The sequence below is a fragment of the Camelus ferus genome, chromosome 14 (assembly GCF_009834535.1).
Source record: "Camelus ferus isolate YT-003-E chromosome 14, BCGSAC_Cfer_1.0, whole genome shotgun sequence".
NCBI classification, from domain to species: domain Eukaryota; kingdom Metazoa; phylum Chordata; class Mammalia; order Artiodactyla; family Camelidae; genus Camelus; species Camelus ferus.
In genome coordinates this window covers 3,345,684-3,365,158 of record NC_045709.1, presented here as the reverse complement: position 1 = coordinate 3,365,158, position 19,475 = coordinate 3,345,684, and the positions used below count along the sequence as shown (strand labels likewise).

At 35.8% G+C, this 19,475-nt stretch overlaps 1 protein-coding gene across 1 annotated transcript in view; it reads left to right on the top strand.

Moving 5' to 3' along the window:
- SUGT1 (SGT1 homolog, MIS12 kinetochore complex assembly cochaperone) overlaps window positions 1-19,475 on the top strand; it is a 37,646-nt gene that overhangs the window by 3,852 nt on the left and 14,319 nt on the right. The window contains exons 3-10 of the mRNA XM_032496035.1: window positions 2,710-2,800; window positions 3,485-3,554; window positions 4,270-4,340; window positions 6,711-6,764; window positions 7,162-7,178; window positions 7,966-8,000; window positions 9,749-9,845; window positions 11,143-11,250. Of these exons, the coding sequence (XP_032351926.1) occupies window positions 2,710-2,800; window positions 3,485-3,554; window positions 4,270-4,340; window positions 6,711-6,764; window positions 7,162-7,178; window positions 7,966-8,000; window positions 9,749-9,845; window positions 11,143-11,250 (543 nt within the window). The remainder of the gene's footprint in view (window positions 1-2,709; window positions 2,801-3,484; window positions 3,555-4,269; window positions 4,341-6,710; window positions 6,765-7,161; window positions 7,179-7,965; window positions 8,001-9,748; window positions 9,846-11,142; window positions 11,251-19,475) is intronic.

The following is a 19,475-nucleotide window of genomic DNA, read 5'->3' as shown; positions in this document are numbered from 1 at the left end:
TTTCATGTGAAGTGTCACCTTTTCAAGGAAGCTGTCTTCTCTGACTACCCTGTCTGAATTGGGCCCCACTGTAAGCTTCAAGAGAGCAGGGGTTTTGTGTATCTGTTTATCACCATGTTCTCAGTGTAGTCCCTGGGATGTGGCAGGCACTCAGATGTGTTAAATCACTCCTACGATAATTCTTGGAACAACTGAGGTGTATTTTACTAACAGGGAGGCTGAAGCTAAAGAGATTAACTTACTCAAGGTTTAGAGTTTAGAAGTGACAAATCTCTGGGTCCAAGGCATCAAGGTCATCTTCTGGAGGAGGATTGGGAGTGTAGAATATAATTAAAGGTTTGGGAGCTGACTTTGAAGTAGTTGGCCATGGATAGCTTTGTTGAGAGTGGAGCTGGTTAGCATAAAACGTACCAGTTCTGCATGGTTATGTGGTTTTTCTCTGGCAGTGCTTGGTAGTTCAGGAAGGGAGACAGCTTGATATTCTTACTTACCCATGACTGGGGATTAGCTGTGGCTAGAGGAAAATGGAAAGTGGAGTCAGGTTGAGATACCCAGATCTAAAGGCCTTCAAACATTAGGTCAGCCTGAGCGGTCTGCTTTTGCTTTTAATCTTAACAAGTTACCATTTTTAGGAAGCATTTTAAAAGAGCCTAAAACTTAAAAAAAATTTGGAAACTAATGTTCTAAAATCCAAGTCTTAAATGATTTTAATGCCTTAAAAAGGAGTTTCCCCCCTTTTGTTCTGTGTTATCAGGGTACTTCCTTTACGATTGTCTTGGTAAAGATTTCAGTGCAATTATAGTTTACAGTTCATCAGGTTTCTTGACTTCTGAGAACTATAAATTGCTTGACTGTAACACAACTCATTTTATGTGAGAAGTACTATATCTTTGGATATGTTTTGTGTAAGTTTGCAGTAAATAGCTTTTTTCTGCTATGATTCAAATGTTGGCACTGAAGTCCTTGCCTTTTGAGATACTTCCCTTTAGTCCCTTTGTCCTCTAGCGGCCAGCATCTGTTGTCCCAGAAACAGTAGAATGCTGAAAACATACCACAAGTCAGATGTAGTCAAGACAGCCACAAATAATTAACTTCCCTTTTTTTTTTTATTATGTTGTATATTCTTCATTCAAAATAAATTCATTATTTTGTTCTATTCATGACTTACAAGTTGATGTGTCAGTTTGTTTTGAGTGGTTTTTGGGTAACTTTTTATTAGCAGCCTAATAAGTCAGTTGCTTAGTTTATTTAACTGAATCACCATAACGGTTCTCCTTAATCAGCAGTTGGTTTGTGTTTTTAAAGGTTATTTGCAAGTTGGTTGTTTGAAATTCCGAAGTTTATTCCTGAGTCTTTAAGGAATATTCTATTCATCTTTGAACCGCCAGTGTCTGGCCTATGTTTGTTCCATAATATGTGTTTAAAAATACTTTTTTAATTGATGATCAAGATAATATTATAATCTATAACAGCCTTTTTGACCCATAATATACCTGTTTTTACTGAGGAGATACTGGAAATTTGGTTTTAAGATATATTTGAGTATACGTAAGAAGCTATCATGTTTTCAAAATTGAAAGTTTAGTGCAAGATGGTTTTTTTAGCTTGGGAATTTCAAAATATTAGATACCATTGTATTAATACAAATATTAGGTGGTGTGTGAAAGAAACTTGGAGTAAAGAAATTTTACAACGAGGCAGTGTAGCAGTTAAAATTCGATTTGGAGTCTGACAGACCTGTACTTGAATCCATCTCTGCCATCTGATTTTCATTAGATCTTGGTGACAGGGCAGAAGATGGTAAAAAGTGGTTTGGATTTTAAGTATATTGGATTTTAGGCATATGATTACTAAGTGTATAGTATTGCTTTGTGAGAACCACACTATGAGATTCAAGTGAAGTCAATGACACACATGTGACTATTGAAGTAATTTTACCTGTTAAGAAAACTACCAAATCCTTAGCGTGTGTGGGCAGTGGGTAGAAATCAAAGTCTTCCTGTTAGCCTGCATTTGTCCTTAGCCTCACTAATCGTGCTCTCTCTTCTTGCATCATTATTTTTCTAGCTACCACTTACATACTGTGACTGCCTAGAGTGGCAGAAGTTTTGATCTCTCTGTTAACTCTTGATCAGTTGACACTTGTTAACTCTGAGCTATTGTATCTGGCTTTTGACAGAATGTTGTAGATTCTTAGGCCATTGATGGAGGAGAGGAGAGGGCCATGTAAGCTTGATTATGTATTTATTGGTTCCATTAACCTCCCTGAGCTCTAAATTTAACTTCCAGTTGTTTTTTTATTTTAATTGGACAGCTTCACATTTTCTAGGCACCTCAAATTCTGCATGATCTTTGAACCTTCTCCAAATTAGAAGGAGAAAAATCAGTGATGGTTAGTGTATAATATTTCAACTAAACTTCAGAATAAATGAGGTGATGATGATTACCATTTATTGAGTTTCTGCTATAGGCCAGGAACTGCTAAGTACTTTACATAAATATTACATTAGATTGTGGGCTTTTGAGGGGAGAAGGGAGGAGAAGGGGGGGATATTGATCATCTTGGAAAGAAAAGCTCCAAGCTTGTTTCCCTGTTAGATCTTCCAAATAGCTTATGATACTAGGTTATTTGATTTAAAATCATGTTTAATTAGAATTCAATGGCTTTTAAGTAGTATTTACTGACACTCGGCATGTTTGTATTTGTAGGAGCTGACTAAGGCTTTGGAACAGAAACCAGATGATGCGCAGTATTACTGTCAAAGAGCTTATTGTCACATTCTTCTTGGGAATTACCCTGGTAACTTTTCTTACAAAGTATATTGTCTCTACTTCTAAGTTATTTACAAATTTTGCTCAAGATACAATGAATTGAATAAAATAGAGATCATCTTCCAGGATTTTTAACTTGGTCTTTCATACAAGGTAAAGTAGCTGAAATGTGACAAACATCATGTTGAGCATCACCCATTTAAATTTTATGGGTGTCCTTTTTTCAGTGGGTGTAGAATTTATACAGATTTAGTTCATGGTTGTTGGATATGTTGACAAAGAATAGCATCACATTTACTGTTTTAGAGAGTATTTAAAAGAATTCCCTTGTTTGTATTTTTTTTTTTTACAAAAAGAATGTATTTCTGTATTACTTCTGTAATTTAAATTATTCTGGATAGGTAATCTGAACAGGGAAAAATTAAATACCTTGAGTCAAATTACATAAATGATGTTAATGAGAAAAGATGAACTTTGTGATGCAGAGCTTTATTTGTTGTCTGAAGAGCTTTAAGAAGGAAGCTAAATACTATGTCATTAGGAAGGTATGAAGGTAATGTTTAATTCAGTTGTATAGATTTTCTTAATTTAAAATCATTTGTCCATTTCACCAGCTTGGAAGCTTAATCTAAGATTGACTCAAATTTTGTGTGTAATACTTGTTGGAATCCATAAGTAACTGACTAAAAAACACTTTTTTTTTCATATACAGATGCTGTTGCTGATGCAAAGAAATCTCTTGAACTTAATCCAAATAGTTCCACTGCTATGCTGAGAAAGGGGTATGCAGTAACTGCTCTTGTTGGGTCTGGACTGTGGATAGTAGGTGTTTAGTTTGTTGAGTGAATTAATTGTCAGCTTTATATAAATAGTAAATTCTATTTTGGTACATTTTGTAGCTGAGATAAAATTCCATTTTAATACATTTTAGACTTCTGTACTAACTACAGTGTGTGATAGGAGGTATATACTTAGTATGTTTAAAGCAGTGATGATTAAAGTGACTGCAAGGTATAGATGAAACTGATGCATTTCCGGTCCCTTTTTTGTTTCATCGTTTGGAATTGAAACAATGAACTGTATTGAACTGACTAGAGAACATGTATTCCTCAACCAAGCTGGGCAGGCTACATTTAATGCCATGAAGACTCTGTATCTGTGTATTTTATATCCCAGCTTGTTTTTGTTGATAAGTGTGAGTTTATGCTTTAAGTCAGAAGTTTAATTCCATAGTATAACTATTTTGAAAAAAGCAAATATATACAATTAAAATCAAGAAATTCCTTCTGAAATGAGTTCCAAAGTGGGATTTTAATGGGAATTATACTAGATGTTACAGTTAAACATCTGTAGAGACTCTCTCGGCTTATTAACATATACTTAAATTCTTTTTTGCAACAGTAGAGAGTACTAGGTTTTTTTTTTTATTTAGAAAGAAGGCAATTTTACATGATCTCATGTGTGTGTGTGGTATTTGTTTTTAATATGCTCATGCAGGATATGTGAATACCATGAAAAAAACTATGCTGTTGCTCTAGAAACTTTTACAGAAGGACAGAAATTAGATGGTAAGTACTGGAGTTATCTGTTAGTAAACTAATCTATTATATTTGTATGTCTTAAGTATCATAGCTGAATTTTGTTAGCATAATCTCAAGTTAATTACAGAAACTCAACACCTTTTTTTCCTCCTCTTAATAACATTTTGTATTGATTGCACAATTTGAGTTTACTTAAAAATTGATTAAATTGGCCTTTCCTTAGCATTTAAACTTTATCGTTAGAAGCAAAAAACTGTGTAATACTTAGTGTGCTCCAAGTACTTAGGCTGGCTTTATTTTTTTCTAATGGACAAGTGAGAGTTTAACTTGCTCTTACATTCAGAAGTCTGTTTAAGTTATTATTCAGATTGCTTACAACACAGATTTTTATTGGGACATGAAGTGTAAGTCTGGGTAAAGTATGATAGGGTATAGAAGAAACATGGAGCTTTGAGAGTATTGTGAGTTTCTAGTGTCTTTTTGAGAGAAACATGAAAATTATCACAGCAGTATGGATGTCTCTGTGCAGGATATAGAAATTGTAAGAGCTGAGTATCAAAAAATCTGCAAAATACTAAAAGGTTGTAAGTAATCTCTTTGGTAATTATAGACTACATAATCATTTTATCTTCATTTTATGATAGAATGTTACCACAGTTCTCTAAAGCAGTGGGAATGCTTTTGCTCCATGGGGGACATTTGGCAGTGTCTGCAGAGATTTTGGATGATCATGATTGGTGGGGAGAGGGGGGATGTACTACTGACATCTAGTGAGTAGAGGCCAGGGATGCTTGCAGTGCACAGGACCGTCCCCCACAACAAGGAAGTGTCTGGTCCAAAATGTCAGTAGTGCTGAGGTTGAGAAGCCCTCATACCAAAAGTATTGTATGACTGTATTTTAAAATATATCCTACTTTGAATATTTGCTTTTCTGCTGTATGCCTACTTGAGAAAGGGTGACAAACCCAGCTTTGCAAATGGAACCTACAAATTAGGAAAGAAGAGATCTAGGCCATAGGAGTTATTCTCAGACTTGGTTATCCCAAGTGTGGTATGTAAGTTATGTGGCTATTCAGTTTCTAAGCCAGCATGTCTATACTTCATGCAAATTCTAAAGAGTCCAGTTATCGAGAGCCTTGATACATACATATTTAAAAACCCTGATGAGACATGAGTCATTTTATCTTTAGATTTCTGAGCCCTTTTTCTTATCTTTTTAGAGCAGCAGAAAGTTCCCTGCCTAAATTCCTTCCTTGAGTAATATTTTATTATAATGCCATTGACTTTTATCCTAGAATTGTTTCAGAGGTAGCCTCAGAAGAGGGGTGTCTGCTCTTTGGTAAAATTGCTGATGAGGATATTTAGTTTAAAGTCAGATTTGTTTTTTAATTCCAGGAGAAACTTATATTAAACTGTTCAGCTTCCATTTTGACAGGGTTAAAAATTTATAATTCAGAATATTACTTTTTTTTTCCCCTTTGTATAATAGGAAGCTTGGTTTAAGATTTTGATGTAATTGTTCTCCATTAGAATGAATGTGTGTATCAAGGCCTATATAATTGAGTTTTGTTTGTAAATTAATGAATTAGAAAATTTCATTTTAAGAAAGTCTAAATTTCTATACTTTTTTTAAAAAATAATGTTACCTGCAGTTAGCTTGAATTAGTAAACTTTTATTTAGATAACTTTTAATCATTTTTCTTAGCGTTGTATTAGACCTTTTTACTATGTAGGTAATTGTCAATGTTTTGAGTCTTCAGAAATGAGTAGTTTGCTTATGTACATGTTTACATTGCTATCTGTAAATACATAGTTCACCATCTGTATGTTTTCAAACTTGGAGATACGACAAAATTCTGCAAAGTGTAAAGATGCTTCTTGATATTGGTGTTGAAAGGCATGGTAACAAGTAAAGCCGCTGGGAAAATAGTAGGCAGGATGGGTTGCTCATTGGAGAGCAGGCAGGTGGCTTCTGGGCCTCAACCCAGTTGCTGGTTACCAGGCCTCAACCCCACCCTAGCTGATGGCGTACTGGGAGTCTGATTCAGGTCTGATTTTGTTGTGCCAGAGGAAGCCCTTTTAAAAGTAGAGGAGTGAGGGAAAATGTAGACTATCTGTATCTAGGAACCAGTAAGATTGACTGTGGTTAAAATTGATTTTTAAAAAATCAGAATGCTTCAGAATGAACGACTAAGTAGTAAACCTAATAATATTAATAGCTGTAACATTAGGATTGCTATAAGATCTGTTAGGACAGATATTTTTGTCTGTCTAATTCACTGCTGAATTCCCAGTGCCTAAAACAATGTTTGGAACACAGTAGGTATTCAGTAATTATTTGTTGAGTGAATATGTTAGGTTGTGCGGTTGAGGGACGTTACAGTCTGTTCTTTCTAGGTGCAGATGCTGATTTCGTTGTCTGGATTAAAAGGTGTCAGGAAGCTCAGGAAGGTAAGTATGTAAGTTTCCCATGGTCTTTCCATTTAAAAAGAAGTAGTATTTGACATTTTTTTGATTTAAAATAATTTGTTTTGAACTTCATACCTTATAATTTAAGTAATGCATGTTCCCTTAGATTGAGATTTCCAAAGGTGTTTTGATTTTTGCCTAGTTGGTATGTTGAAAGGGAGTTTTGGGTGGATTTGTTTTACAATGGTATTACTGGTAAGAAATTACTAAGGTGTCTAAAGTGACTCCAGGTTGCAGAGTTAAACTACTTTCTCTTAATAGGTGTGTATGGAGAATTGGTTTGTTTAATCAGTATGTTTGTGCCATAGAAATCATGTGTATAGCTTTGCCTGTACATATACTGTTATCTGAAAATGTTTCCTTTTTATGTTTTTAATAGGATCACAGTCCGAAGTGGTAAGTCCAAAGTTTTTATCCTTTGTTTTAACTTAATTATATTATTACTGAATATATTTGAGACAGGACTCAGAATGAGCCTTTTCTCAGTTCGTTATCTCTCTAGGGCAGTTTTACTTCTATTTTTCCTCAAAATGCCGTCTCTTTCCTTTCATTTAGGGGTATCTTAGAGTCCACCAGTGACCCAGGGCAAATTCTTTAGATTTATAGTCTTAACTGGCACACCTGTAGTTTGGAGAAGCATGGATTGGTTGAGAGTCACTTCGTTTTCTCATCGGGCAGTGGGCAATGTTTGTTGCAGAGAGGCCATAAGCAGAGTAAGAGAGTTGTATCAGGAAGGCACCACGGAAATATTCCCTTGTATGTTGTTCCAGAGCAGTCTGTCTGATGCCATTGTTAACGGTTATACTGCATTCTTAAAAACGGTTTTTTAAATGTTAGTTATTTTCGGTTTAGAGAGTTACAGAATCTTGAAACTGAACATTTTATGTGTAACCTTTTCCAGTCATATCTTCAGGAAATTTTCTGTGTTTTTATGCTTTTGTTTTAAAAGAAAAATCTTTTTAAAATTGAAACTCAAAAAATTTTAAATGCTGACTATTCTAATTTTTGTGAAGATACATATTATTTAACAATTACGGATGCCATGCTTTGTAGAAAGTTTTCATGTAGTTATTTCATATCAAAGTAACCATAGCACTGGGTAAATTAATACTGCATGCATTTTTAACATATAGTTACTAAACTAACTTGTAAAAATCTTTCTATTTCAACTTGTCAAAATCAGTCTTCTTCCCAGAGGACACATCAGTCAAAAATCAAGTAAGTGTTTCTTTTTCATTATGCCTAGTAAATATGCCTCAAGGGAAAAAACCTTGTCATTTAATAGTAAGCAGGTCCTTACTTGTGATTTAAGTATTTCTTAGCTTTTAAAAAAATGTTATAGCCTTGAAAAACTAATTATAAGGCCATTTACTGATTTGGATTAGAGATCATATTAAGGTTAAAATTAATCACTTGCCATCTTAAAACTTGTTTCACCTTTTTCCATATTGTGTCACCTTTCCATGTATTAAGGAAAGCCTTTTCCATTTAAGTTGTTGTTAGTACATAGGTAAATAAATCAGTAGTAAACTTGATAGAATTGTAAGTCTACCTGCCTTTTATAGTTGGAGTAAATTTTTCATAGAATAATTCTGCATGAGTTGAAAGTCACTTGCTGAGGGCAGCAGTTACAATCATGAATAAGTATCTAGCAAAGTATTTGATTTTATTTTTAGTTGTTCATTAGCCATTGTATTCCTGGGACTATAACAGAAAGAAAAGTCATTGATCTTGAACTTTGCATCCTCACTGAATTTCAAAGGGAAACTGTGAGACTTTTAAAGATGAGATGCTTTTGACATAATTACCTAAAGTGGCTTGGAAATGTTAAAACAATTTATTCATGTTCTTCCTGGGGAGATACAGGATAACTCTCCAAGTAACTAGCTACTTTAGTTTGGTGGCAGGGATAGAACACATAAACTTAAATAATAATTAGGGTGTTTGGAGCATAAAATAATCCAACATTGATTTAATAAGCATTCCATGTATCAGGCACTGTGTTTAGTCCTGGCAATGTAATAGTGGCAGTATAGATACATAGATCTGCTGTCATGGGGTTTATAATCTGGTCTAATTTGAAAGTGAGGATTCCTACATTTTTAGAGCTTTTAGAGGGAAAGATACACATAATTAGAATATCTAGCCACACTAATCTTTCCACATACTTTGAGACTGAAAGAAGACGCTATTCAATGTTGTGTCTGGCAGAATGAGTTCAGTTATTTTAATTTTTGCTCACTTACTTCTGCTCCCTGTGCGCAGGGCTGTTTACCCCCCAGTTTCAATAAAGAGATCCTGGAGTGTTGGGTCAGGGAAGTGTAATAACACCTGCTCCTGACTTGCCGATTGCTTCGCCCTTCTAAGCTTACACTGTTTTCATTTGTAAAATAGGGATAGAAGTTTTACTTCTCAGCATTAGGTTGAAATGAGAGTGTAAAGCTACTGATGGTGTATTGGAACTGTTAACCTGTTGAGAATAAATTTTATCTTTTAAAAATTTTTTTTCTTTTTTTAAAATCTTTTTTGGGGGGGTTAACTGGGTTTATTGATTGATTGGTTGGGGTTTTTTTTTTCCAATGGTGCTGGGAATTGAAACCAGGACCTTAAGCATGCATGTTAAACATACACTCTACCACTGAGCTATATATATCCTCCCTCAGATTTTATCTTTAATGTCAGCTTAAGCACAGCAGTGTTAGAGATAGGTCAGAACCTAGAAAATCATGTAAGTATTTAAATCCACTGGAGGGGTTTGGGGCATCATCTGCCTTTTGTCTTCCGTTAGTACGTATCGTGAAATTAGTTACATCAGATTGTTTCTGAGAATCAGCAGCTGCTCTACTATTTTGTTCCTCAAGGTGGAGCTCTTGTTGTTCATCAGATTATTGTTTTTATCTTGACAAAACAAAGAAGCAACAACTTGAAGAAAATTAGTTCTAAGTTTTCTTTTTCTTTTTTAATAGGTATGACTGGTATCAAACAGAATCTCAAGTAATCATTACACTTATGATCAAGAATGTTCAGAAGAATGATGTAAATGTGGAATTTTCAGAAAAAGAGGTCATTACAGTGTTGAATTATTTTTTGTTGAGATTAAATACTTTTATTTGTAAATGTAAATATATATTGCAGAATAATCTATAGCAGCCTATCAGTTATATATCATGTTTTCCTGAGAAAATGTGGAAAATGCTGATGAAAATCTAAAGCATTGCTTTTTAATTTGAATCATTTTAAGTTTTGAGACAAGGATATGTATCCTGCAGGTTATAGCTAAATATGCATTGTGTTCTTTTTTTTTTAAATTTGGAATTCAAAGCAGAACTTGGTTGATAGATATAAAAGATAATTAGTAAGATACGTGATTTGGTTACATTTGTGTGGTAACCTCATGAAAAAGGTCTGCTTACATGTTGTAACTTACACATCTTAGAATTTGCTAACCATATTAAATGAGTATGATTTTTTTTTTTTGGATTAAGGGCTTTAGTACATTTTATTCATGTGAATTTCACTTTGAGGAGAAGAATATTGAAATTCTATCACAAATGCTGGCATTAGACTTTAAATTTGGTTTATTGTTCAGTTTACTGCTGATGATACATTTAAAAGATGAAAAATCAGTAGATGTAAGATAAAAATAAGCTACAGAATTTAAAATAAAAAGAACCTCATATGACTAAATTAATTAGTACCACTCAACTCAAACATCAAAGAAAAAATGGAAATGGGAAATATTTTTAAAAGTATAATGATGATGATACAACTCAGTAAAATTCGATTGATACAGTTGTTTAGAAGGAAATTTTAAGATTTTAACGTATATATAACCATTCAAGAAAGCTTGAAGTCAAATTTTTTAGTACTTTATATGAGGAAGATAGAAGAAAGAATAGCGATTTAAACATATGATAGGAAATTATAAAAGTAAGAACAGAAATCAGTGAAATAAGAGGAGTATGACTTTTAATAACTTGATTTCTTAGCACTTAGTAGGAAGCCTTGTGATAGATGTTTAAGCGAGTTTGTGGTAAAACCAGATGTTTTGCACATGAATTCTTTTTTTACATACTGTATCATTTTGCTGTTGTACTTTTTTGAGTTTCCTTAAGATTTAAATCTTAAATATGTGTTATGAAAAATACACCATTCTGCTGTTCAATTATGTATATGAGAATTCATGTGAAGGATACCAAATTTTTTTAAAAGGATCATTTTTAGATTCTTAAGTCTGATATTCCATGTTATGTTTTAAAAATTATCAGCAGATTGAAGTTCTGTAATAAGATTCAGTTCAAGTGTTCTACCCTTCGTTAAATAAATTTTTAAAAAGTGCTCCTAATTTTGTGTTCATTAGTTGTCTGCTGTGGTGAAACTTCCTTCTGGAGAGGATTACAATCTGAAGCTGACACTTCTTCATCCTGTAATACCGGAACAGAGCACATTTAAAGTGCTTTCAACAAAGGTAAGACAATGGAAAAGGGCTGTCAGTAGTAATCTTTTCAAAATATAGAAAGCTTGGTCAACTGATTATCCCTGTGATTATAAACTTAATAGATCCTTTCAGCCACATATCTTTAAGAGCAGTGATTTTTGGATAATAGTTTTTCCACCTCTTCAAATTCTAGGACAAAGGAGTATAAGAATCTGCTTAACCTCAGCAGAGTTTGTATGCTTATTAAGATAGGTGTAATACTTCTCAGTAAAGAGATTTTCACAAAAGATGTAATGATCAGCGTCTTTTTTAACGTTTGTTGACAGCGTCTCATGACTTGAACTTGTCAGTTTGACCTGTGTTGATGTACAAATACTCTTCTTATACTTCCTTATGCAGTAAAAATACGAACTGCTGAATCTGTTCTTCTGTTTTTCAGTTAAGCTGAATTTTAGATTACTTTGTTATGGGAGGGTTAATGAATAATGTAAATTACAGTTTGAGTAACTATTAACTTCTAGATTTTATATTTTCAAAAAGAAGTAAAACATGCAATAGAATTAAAAATCAGGGAATATATCACCTACCAATCAAAAGATGTAGTAGGAGTAGGTAGAAGTGTAATTTGGTAGGAAAAATGCTGAACTGAAAATCAGAAAAATCTGACTGGTTCTTTGCTTGCCCTGTGAATTTAGACTAGTCACACATGATTTATAGGACAAAATTGTCAAAAATGAAATGGACTGTGAGCTCTGAAGTCCTTTCATCTGTAAGATTGTATGATGAATACAATGAGTTATCTTAAAAAAGAATGATACAAATAGATTTTTTCCCATTACTGCACCTTTTTTTTTAAACATTTTTTATTGATTTATAATCATTTTACAGTGTTGTGTCAATACTACACCTTTTTTATACACATTCCCTACGACATAGTATGTTATTTAACTATAGAGTCTAATTGTGTGAATTTTCCTATCATAGAATCAGGGTTGGCTTGTGTCCTGAAGTGTGGTAGCTGGACCTGCAGGAAGAAGGGGACATCTGCAGAGGGGAGAGCAGGAAATGCAAAGGAAAGAAGCAGTAGCTTCTGCATCGAGCTAAAAATGGTCCATCCATTTATCTATTTGAAGAGTACCGAGTACAAAACTATTTACTTAGGAGGCAGAGATAGGAAACAGTTGCTTGGACAATAGGAATTGAGAAAAAGGATAATATCTTAGGAACATTTTAGTCTTACTGGCCCCATCCACACAGTGTAGTTTGTTTAATAAAATAATACTGGGTAAAGTAATCAAGAACAAAACTATAGCCAGATTTTAGAGGGAATCAAGTCAGAAAATTATGAGTTTGGCATCTTTCTAGTGAGAAGTTGTTAATGCCTGTCTTTTGGAAGTAATTTAAATGTAAACTGATTTGTGTGAATAGGTGGCGAATAACTTTAAAACCTGTGTTACTGAGCCACCTCGTATAATGGAAGAAGAGTGTGTTTGGTGAACACACAGTTCTGTGTGGCTGGAATCGAGGATGAACCTAAACATTGTCATATCTTGCTCTTCATCCTCCTTTGAATTTTGTGAGTGCTTGTTGATTCTGACCATTCCCCAGCCCTTCTTACTGTATTCCCAATTCGCCTTTTTTGCCCCTTTCTCCTTTTTTAAATGCTACATAACCACTTTCCTTCCCTGTATAGTAGTTTGTTTATATATGTTTTATTTCCCTCGCTTTTAGTAAGTCTTTTGAGGATAAGAAGCATGTCATATTTGTGTCTCTGTATGTGCTCCAGGCAGGGTTGCTGGATAAAGTACAGGATGCCCAGTTAACTTTAAAAGCGGTGAATAATTTTCAAGTATGAATAGTTTCCATTTGTTCAATTTGGCAGCCTAGCACTGTGCACTGTGTGTAGTGAATTGGTGCTGAGTGATTGTTCAGAGAATGGATTTAAATTGAATTCTGATAGCCTTCTGAAGGTGGTAGAGTGTTAATATTTTCATTCTTAGTTTTATAAGTAAAAAGAAGCTGAGGCTTATGGACTTTTAAGTGGTTTCCCCAAGTTCACAAGTTACTAAATTGTTCAACCTGGCCCAAAAGGAATACATTTACTTCCATAAAGCAGAACTTTACTTAAATTCTTTGTGTAGGTTTTTCTAAGTTCTGGATTAAAGAATTTAGATTTGAAGGATGTATTCCTGGAGAATGATTATTTTTCTTGTCCTAGCCCAAAGTAATATATATTACTTTGTTAAACTACCAGTTTTTAAGCTGTGTTTTACAGGAAACAAATGGAAAGAATTGTACTTAATTATATCTTAAGGGAAATGTGAAAGTTTTGAATCCTTTTTTGGTACAGCAGAGGGAGACAGTGTTAGAATACTGAAAATAAAATCTTTCTCTGAGTTACTGAGGCTTATTTAGTAATGCCACTAAAAGGGAGAAATAGTAATTTGCTTTTCATATGTATGCAGGTGTCTTGAATCATTTATGTGGATTGAAAAAGGAGTGCATTTTGCTAGAAAATCTACTTGAAATGAGAGAGTCTGTAAAATCTGTCGTTTAAAAGGGCTGTTTCTTTGCTTTTTGAGAATCCTGTTTTCTTCCCCACTTTCAAGGTTGAACGAATGTTGCATATTTACATATAACCATTGGTTAAATGTTACTAATTCAAGTGAAATATAGTTTCCAATGAAAATAGAGATAAGACCCTTAAATTATAGAAACAACATTTCTTAACTAAATATTTCACAATGTAGTATCTGTTTTTCCTGGTCAGAATTCATGTTGTTGTTGTTGTTGTTGTTGTTGTTGTTGTTGTTTTAATTGGGTTATAGTCAGTTTACAATGTTGTGTCAATTTCCAGTGTAGAGCACAATTTTTCAGTTATACTGGTCAGAATTCATGTTTTTTCAGTAACTGTGATACTTACTTCTATCTTCTACTGAATACTAACTTTCATATCTGCGTATTAATCCATTTTCTTTATTAAGAAACTGTAATGTTTCTTTTGTTACATGTTGTTAATTTCATGACAATATTCTCTCATCACAGTCACAGAATTATAACTTCAGTAACAGCTATGTTGTGAAATATTCATTTTAAAGATTAATATTCACTCCCTCTAAGAAAAAATTAGAATTCTCAAAATCCTTTGGAGTAAATTTACCCTTGTGGAAATACTGTGTTCCTGTTTTAAGTCGAAGTAATTTTTCTGTATTACATCAATATAAAATGTGAAGACTTTTAACTGGAATTGTGGGAAATAAAAATATGTGTCTTAGAGACAAATAGCTCCCTTCTCCCTTATTAACCCACTAAAATTCAAGAATTTCAGAGAGAATTTCTTTTCTTAATATTCATAGAAGAATCCTAATTATAACATCATGGGGTTGGAGGTGTCTGGGCAGGATGCTTTGGCTTTTGTAAACACACAGATGTTGGGGAGGGGTTTGGATTATTGGTTTGTTATGTTTTTTGATATAGGGGTGGTGGTAATAGTTTTTTGGTTTTTTTTTAAATAACTGACTAGTTGCTGATATTCACAGATTGTAAGTCTTGGAGTGTATTCTTGCCTCCTTTTCTGTTATGTATATTCATATTTTTTGAAAGAAAAGGATTTTACTGTCCATGCTATCTGTACCTGTCTTGTTAGACTTAGCAATGCATTATGGATATTTTTTCATGCCCTTAAATGTTTTATAGCAAATACCTCATCACATACATTTACTGTAGCTTGTTTAGCCAGTGACGTATTGTTTGACCTTTGGAAAGTTGTAGTAACTGTTTTGATTGCTGTGTGTTATCCCATGTAATCCTCACGTTTATAGCATGGTGTAGGTATTGTTATTACCTTTTTACAGATATGGAAACTGAACCCATAGATGTGAAATAATTTGCTCAGATTTTTTAGCTAATTGTAAAAATGATGAAGGTATTGATAACAGCCCACATATGCTGTGTTTTTTTCATGCGTGGTTTCATTTAATCCTCATAACCCTAAGAGAGGTAGCCCTTCCCTCTTAATTCCATTTCACAGGAGAAACTGAAGCTCAGTGAGATTAGTCATACATCCAACAAGTGACACCCGTTTGTGACTCTTTTCTTTCTAAAATTACACAACTGATTGTTTTTGACTTGTTCTCAGCCTCTACTTATTTCTGAGGTTATAAAATGAGTAAAACTTCTAGCAGTAAAAGACCCTTCCAGCAAGTTATTCTATTTCTTGGCTCTGTCATCTCTAAAATATGTATGCTTTTCTTCTCTTAAAGGGTTTTTCTGTTAAGTGAGAGGATATATATGAAGCACTTAGTACATAGGGTATGTAATAAGTACTCAATAAATGTTATTTCTATTTCTTTTTTTTTACATTTTTTATCGAGTAATAGTCATTTTACAATGTTGTGTCAAATTCTAGTGTAGAGCGCAATTTTTCAGTTATACATGAACATATATATATTCATTGTCATATTTTTTTTTCACTATGAGCTACCATGAGATCTTGTGTATATTTCCCTGTGCTATACAGTATAATCTTGTTTATCTATTCTACAATTTTAAAATCCCAGTCTGTCCCTTCCCACCCTCCCCCCCCTTGGCAACCACAAGTTTGTGTTCTACGTCTGTGAGTCTGTTTCTGTTTTGTATTTATGTTTTGTTTTGTTTTTTTAGATTCCTCATATGAGCGATCTCATATGGTATTTTTCTTTCTCTTTCTCTTTCTGGCTTACTTCACTTAGAATGACATTCTCCAGGAACATCCATGTTGCTGCAAATGTCAGTTTTTGTGGCTGAATAGTATTCCATTGTATAAATATATCACATCTTCTTTATTCAGTCATTTGTTGATGGACATTTAGGCTGTTTCCATGTCTTGGCTGTTGTAAATAGTGCTGCTATGAACATTGGGGTGCAGGTGTCATTTTGAAGTAGGGTTCCTTCTGGATTTATGCCCAGGAGCTGGATTCCTGGGTCATATGGTAAGTCTATTCCTAGTCTTTTGATGAATCTCCATACTGTTTTCCACAGTGGCTTTCCTTGCTTCCCTCTCCCACTCTTAATGATTTAGATGTCTTCTTTTACAATTTTGAATTTATTCTTTTTGTAACTCATGGCAGTTATCTCCTTTCTAGTTATGAGTTTCTCATTTTTGTAGCATCCTGCTTCTTTTCTATTTAGAGTAGACCTGTCAATATTTCTTTTAGCATGGGTTTAGTGTTGCTAAACTCTTTTAGTTTTTGCTTGTCTGTGAAGATCTTTATCTCTCTTTCTATTCTAAAGGATAGCCTTGCTGGATAGAGTATCCTAGGCTGCATCTTTTTTTCATTCAGGACTTTGAGTATATCTTACCTCTCCCTTCTGGCCTGTAGTGTTTGTGTAGAGAAATCAGCTGAGAGCCTTATGGGGGTTCCCTTGTAACTTACTCTTTGTTGTTCTCTTGCTGCCTTTAGGATTATTTATCCTTGACTCTGGCCATCTTGATTATGATATGTCTTGGTGTGAGTCTGTTTGGGTTCTTCCTATTTGGGACCCTCTGAGCTTCCTGTACTTGGATATCTATTTCCTTTAGGTTTGGGAAGTTTTCAGTCATGATTTCTTCCAATACCTTTTTAATCCCCTTTGTTCTTTCTTCCCCTTCTGGAACCCCTATTATGTGTAGATTCGCATTCTTTATATTATCCCATAGGTCCCTTATATTGTTTTCATTGTTTTTTACTTGTTTTTCTCTCAGCTGTTCTGATTGGGTGCTTTCTGTTGTCCTGTCTTCTAGGTCACTTATTTGTTCCTCTGCATTATCTAGCCTGCTTTGTACAGCCTTTAGGTCAGCTCTCATCTCAGCCAATGAGTTTACGATTTCTACTTGGTTCTTCTTTATAGCTTCTATTTCATTTTTGACATATTTTATATCTCTAAACACTTTCTTTTAGTTCCTTCAGTGCTTTGATCACTCCTTTTTTGAAATCTTGATCTAGTAGGCCGTCAATGTCTATTTCCTTGATCATGCTTTCAGGGGATTTCTCTTGATCTTTTAATTGGGATTGGTTCTTCTGCTTATTCATGTTTCTCATATCTCTCTGGCACTGTCGCTTAAGGAGTATCAGTTATCTAGTTCTCCTGGAGATGGTGTGCTCTTAATGATTTTACTGAGAGTTCTTTGTGTCTTCGCCCTGTTCCGGGAACTCAGCTTGCTGTTTCCAGAGGCCCTGTGTTGGTGCCGTCGTCTGTGTTGCTCCCAGTGGTTGTCAGCTAGCAGATCGTGCCCCCTCCCAACACTGGGTCAGGTGCTGAGCTCTTACCCGGTGGGCAGGTGGGTCACTCCCCCTCCCAATGCTGCAGTCAGATGCTGCGCCCGGGTGAGGCAGGTGGGCGGATCGCGCCCCCTCCCAGCACTGTGGTCAGGTGCTGCCTTCCTGCCAGGAAGGCGGTTGGCCACCCGCCCTCTCCCAGCGCCGGTTGCTCAGCTGCTCTGTGCCGCTGCCCTCTCTGCCTTGGGTTGGTGCTCCAAAGGCGGTCTCGGGGAATACTGTGGAACAGCCCCGCCCCTACTCTGTGCCAAATCTCAGCTCCTTGTTTGTCTTGGCAGCATGAGTTCTCTGAGGTGCCAGTGCAGAAAGATCCTATCTGCCTGGAGCTGTAAACAAGTCTCAGTCCTGCCTAGGAGGTTGCAGAGCCCTGGGGTGTGGATTCAGGTCTCAGCCCCGCCCCCTACCTGGGCGCTGCACACAGGAGGAGATGGCGGCTGTGGCTGCGCCCCGCCTCTGTCCTCACAAGAAGCGCCAGTAATGGTGGCGTGGGTCTGAGGAGACAAAGGCTTTGGCGCCCCTCCCCCCAGGGCACACCAGCCGTGTTGCTTTGCTTTTTTTGCAATTTATGAGGGACTGAGGTGGTTCTGCTCCGTATCCCCTCCCAGTCATGGCACGCAGCACCCTGCAGTCCCCCGGCGCTGCCTCAGTGCAGCCATTCCAGTCCTCTGCCTGGCTCAGGCGGCCTGTCCTGGCCCCAGCTGCCGGCTCGCATGTCGGGCTGGGTGTCGCGGAGACCCTTTGTGCCCATTTAATTCAGTTCTGTCGGTCAAGGGGTGCTCGGGGCAGATCTGAGCCTCAGAGGCTCCCTCTCCGTTCCGTTGGCCTCTCCATTGGAGAGGGGAGACCCAGCGAATGAGCGCCAGTTCTCCTTTGTCGCTCCCTCCCCGCGGGACCGGTCCCTCACTGTTTTGATTTTTCTTCTTTCATTTTTCCTTTACTCCTACCAGATTTTTGGCGTCTTTGTCTTTCGAAGAGGGCAGTGTTCTGTCGGAGTTTGGCAGGTGCTCTGGTTGGCTGAGTAGGTCCATAGATGTGAGTTTTGGTGTATTTGTGGGTGAGGGTGAGCTACAAGCGTCCTTCTACTCCTCCATCTTGCTTCTCTCTGTTATTTTTTAATCCTGATTATTTAGATTTTTATTGAGGTTATGAAAGTAATAAATGTATATCATAGAAAATTTGGAAACATATAAGGGAGCTGAGAAAGTAATCACTCAGTCTCATTACCAATGACATTTTGGCATACTTCCTTCCAGATAATTAGATTTCCCAAAACTTAGGTCTGTCACTACAGATAATGTATACTGGAATTTTTTTGTTTATGGGAATATCTCTTCTGATTGATTTCTTCAAGAAGAATAGAGGTGGTGAACTTATGCACAGGCACAGTGCCTGGCTCAGAGTATACTTGTACTGAGCTATTAGAACTTTGGAGAAGATTATTCAGTTCCTCTTCATTTATGACCATCTTCTGCATTTAAAAACTATGAAACGATTTGACTGTAAAAAATAAAGATAATAGATGTGCAGTCTGGCCTCAAGAAGACTGAATGAGCTATTCTAATATTGGACAAAGGGTTTCAATGCAGCAGTTAGATGTGCAGAGAGCTGAGTGGGAGAATGTTGGGAAAGCTACATTCCAAAGTTGAGGGGACACTTATTTAATGACTGTAGCCTTGAAACAGTTGGGTCTCACGTTTTCCAGGAAAAAAAGTTTACTGGTAAACTGCATAGCTCTCTAGTCTGTGGGAAAGATTCCTTCCCCATGGATCCCCATAGTAAGTGGGCACTTGCTTACCTCTTTTAAGAAGGTGATATATGGGGGCCATGACCCTGTAGGAGTAATGGCTTCTCTTTAAATCCAAAGTTCCTTCCATTGGAAGAAATTAAACTCCCTGCTGTGCACAGGAGACCTTGGAAGTGAGCGGTAGCACACATAATGTTGAGAACTGACAATCCAGC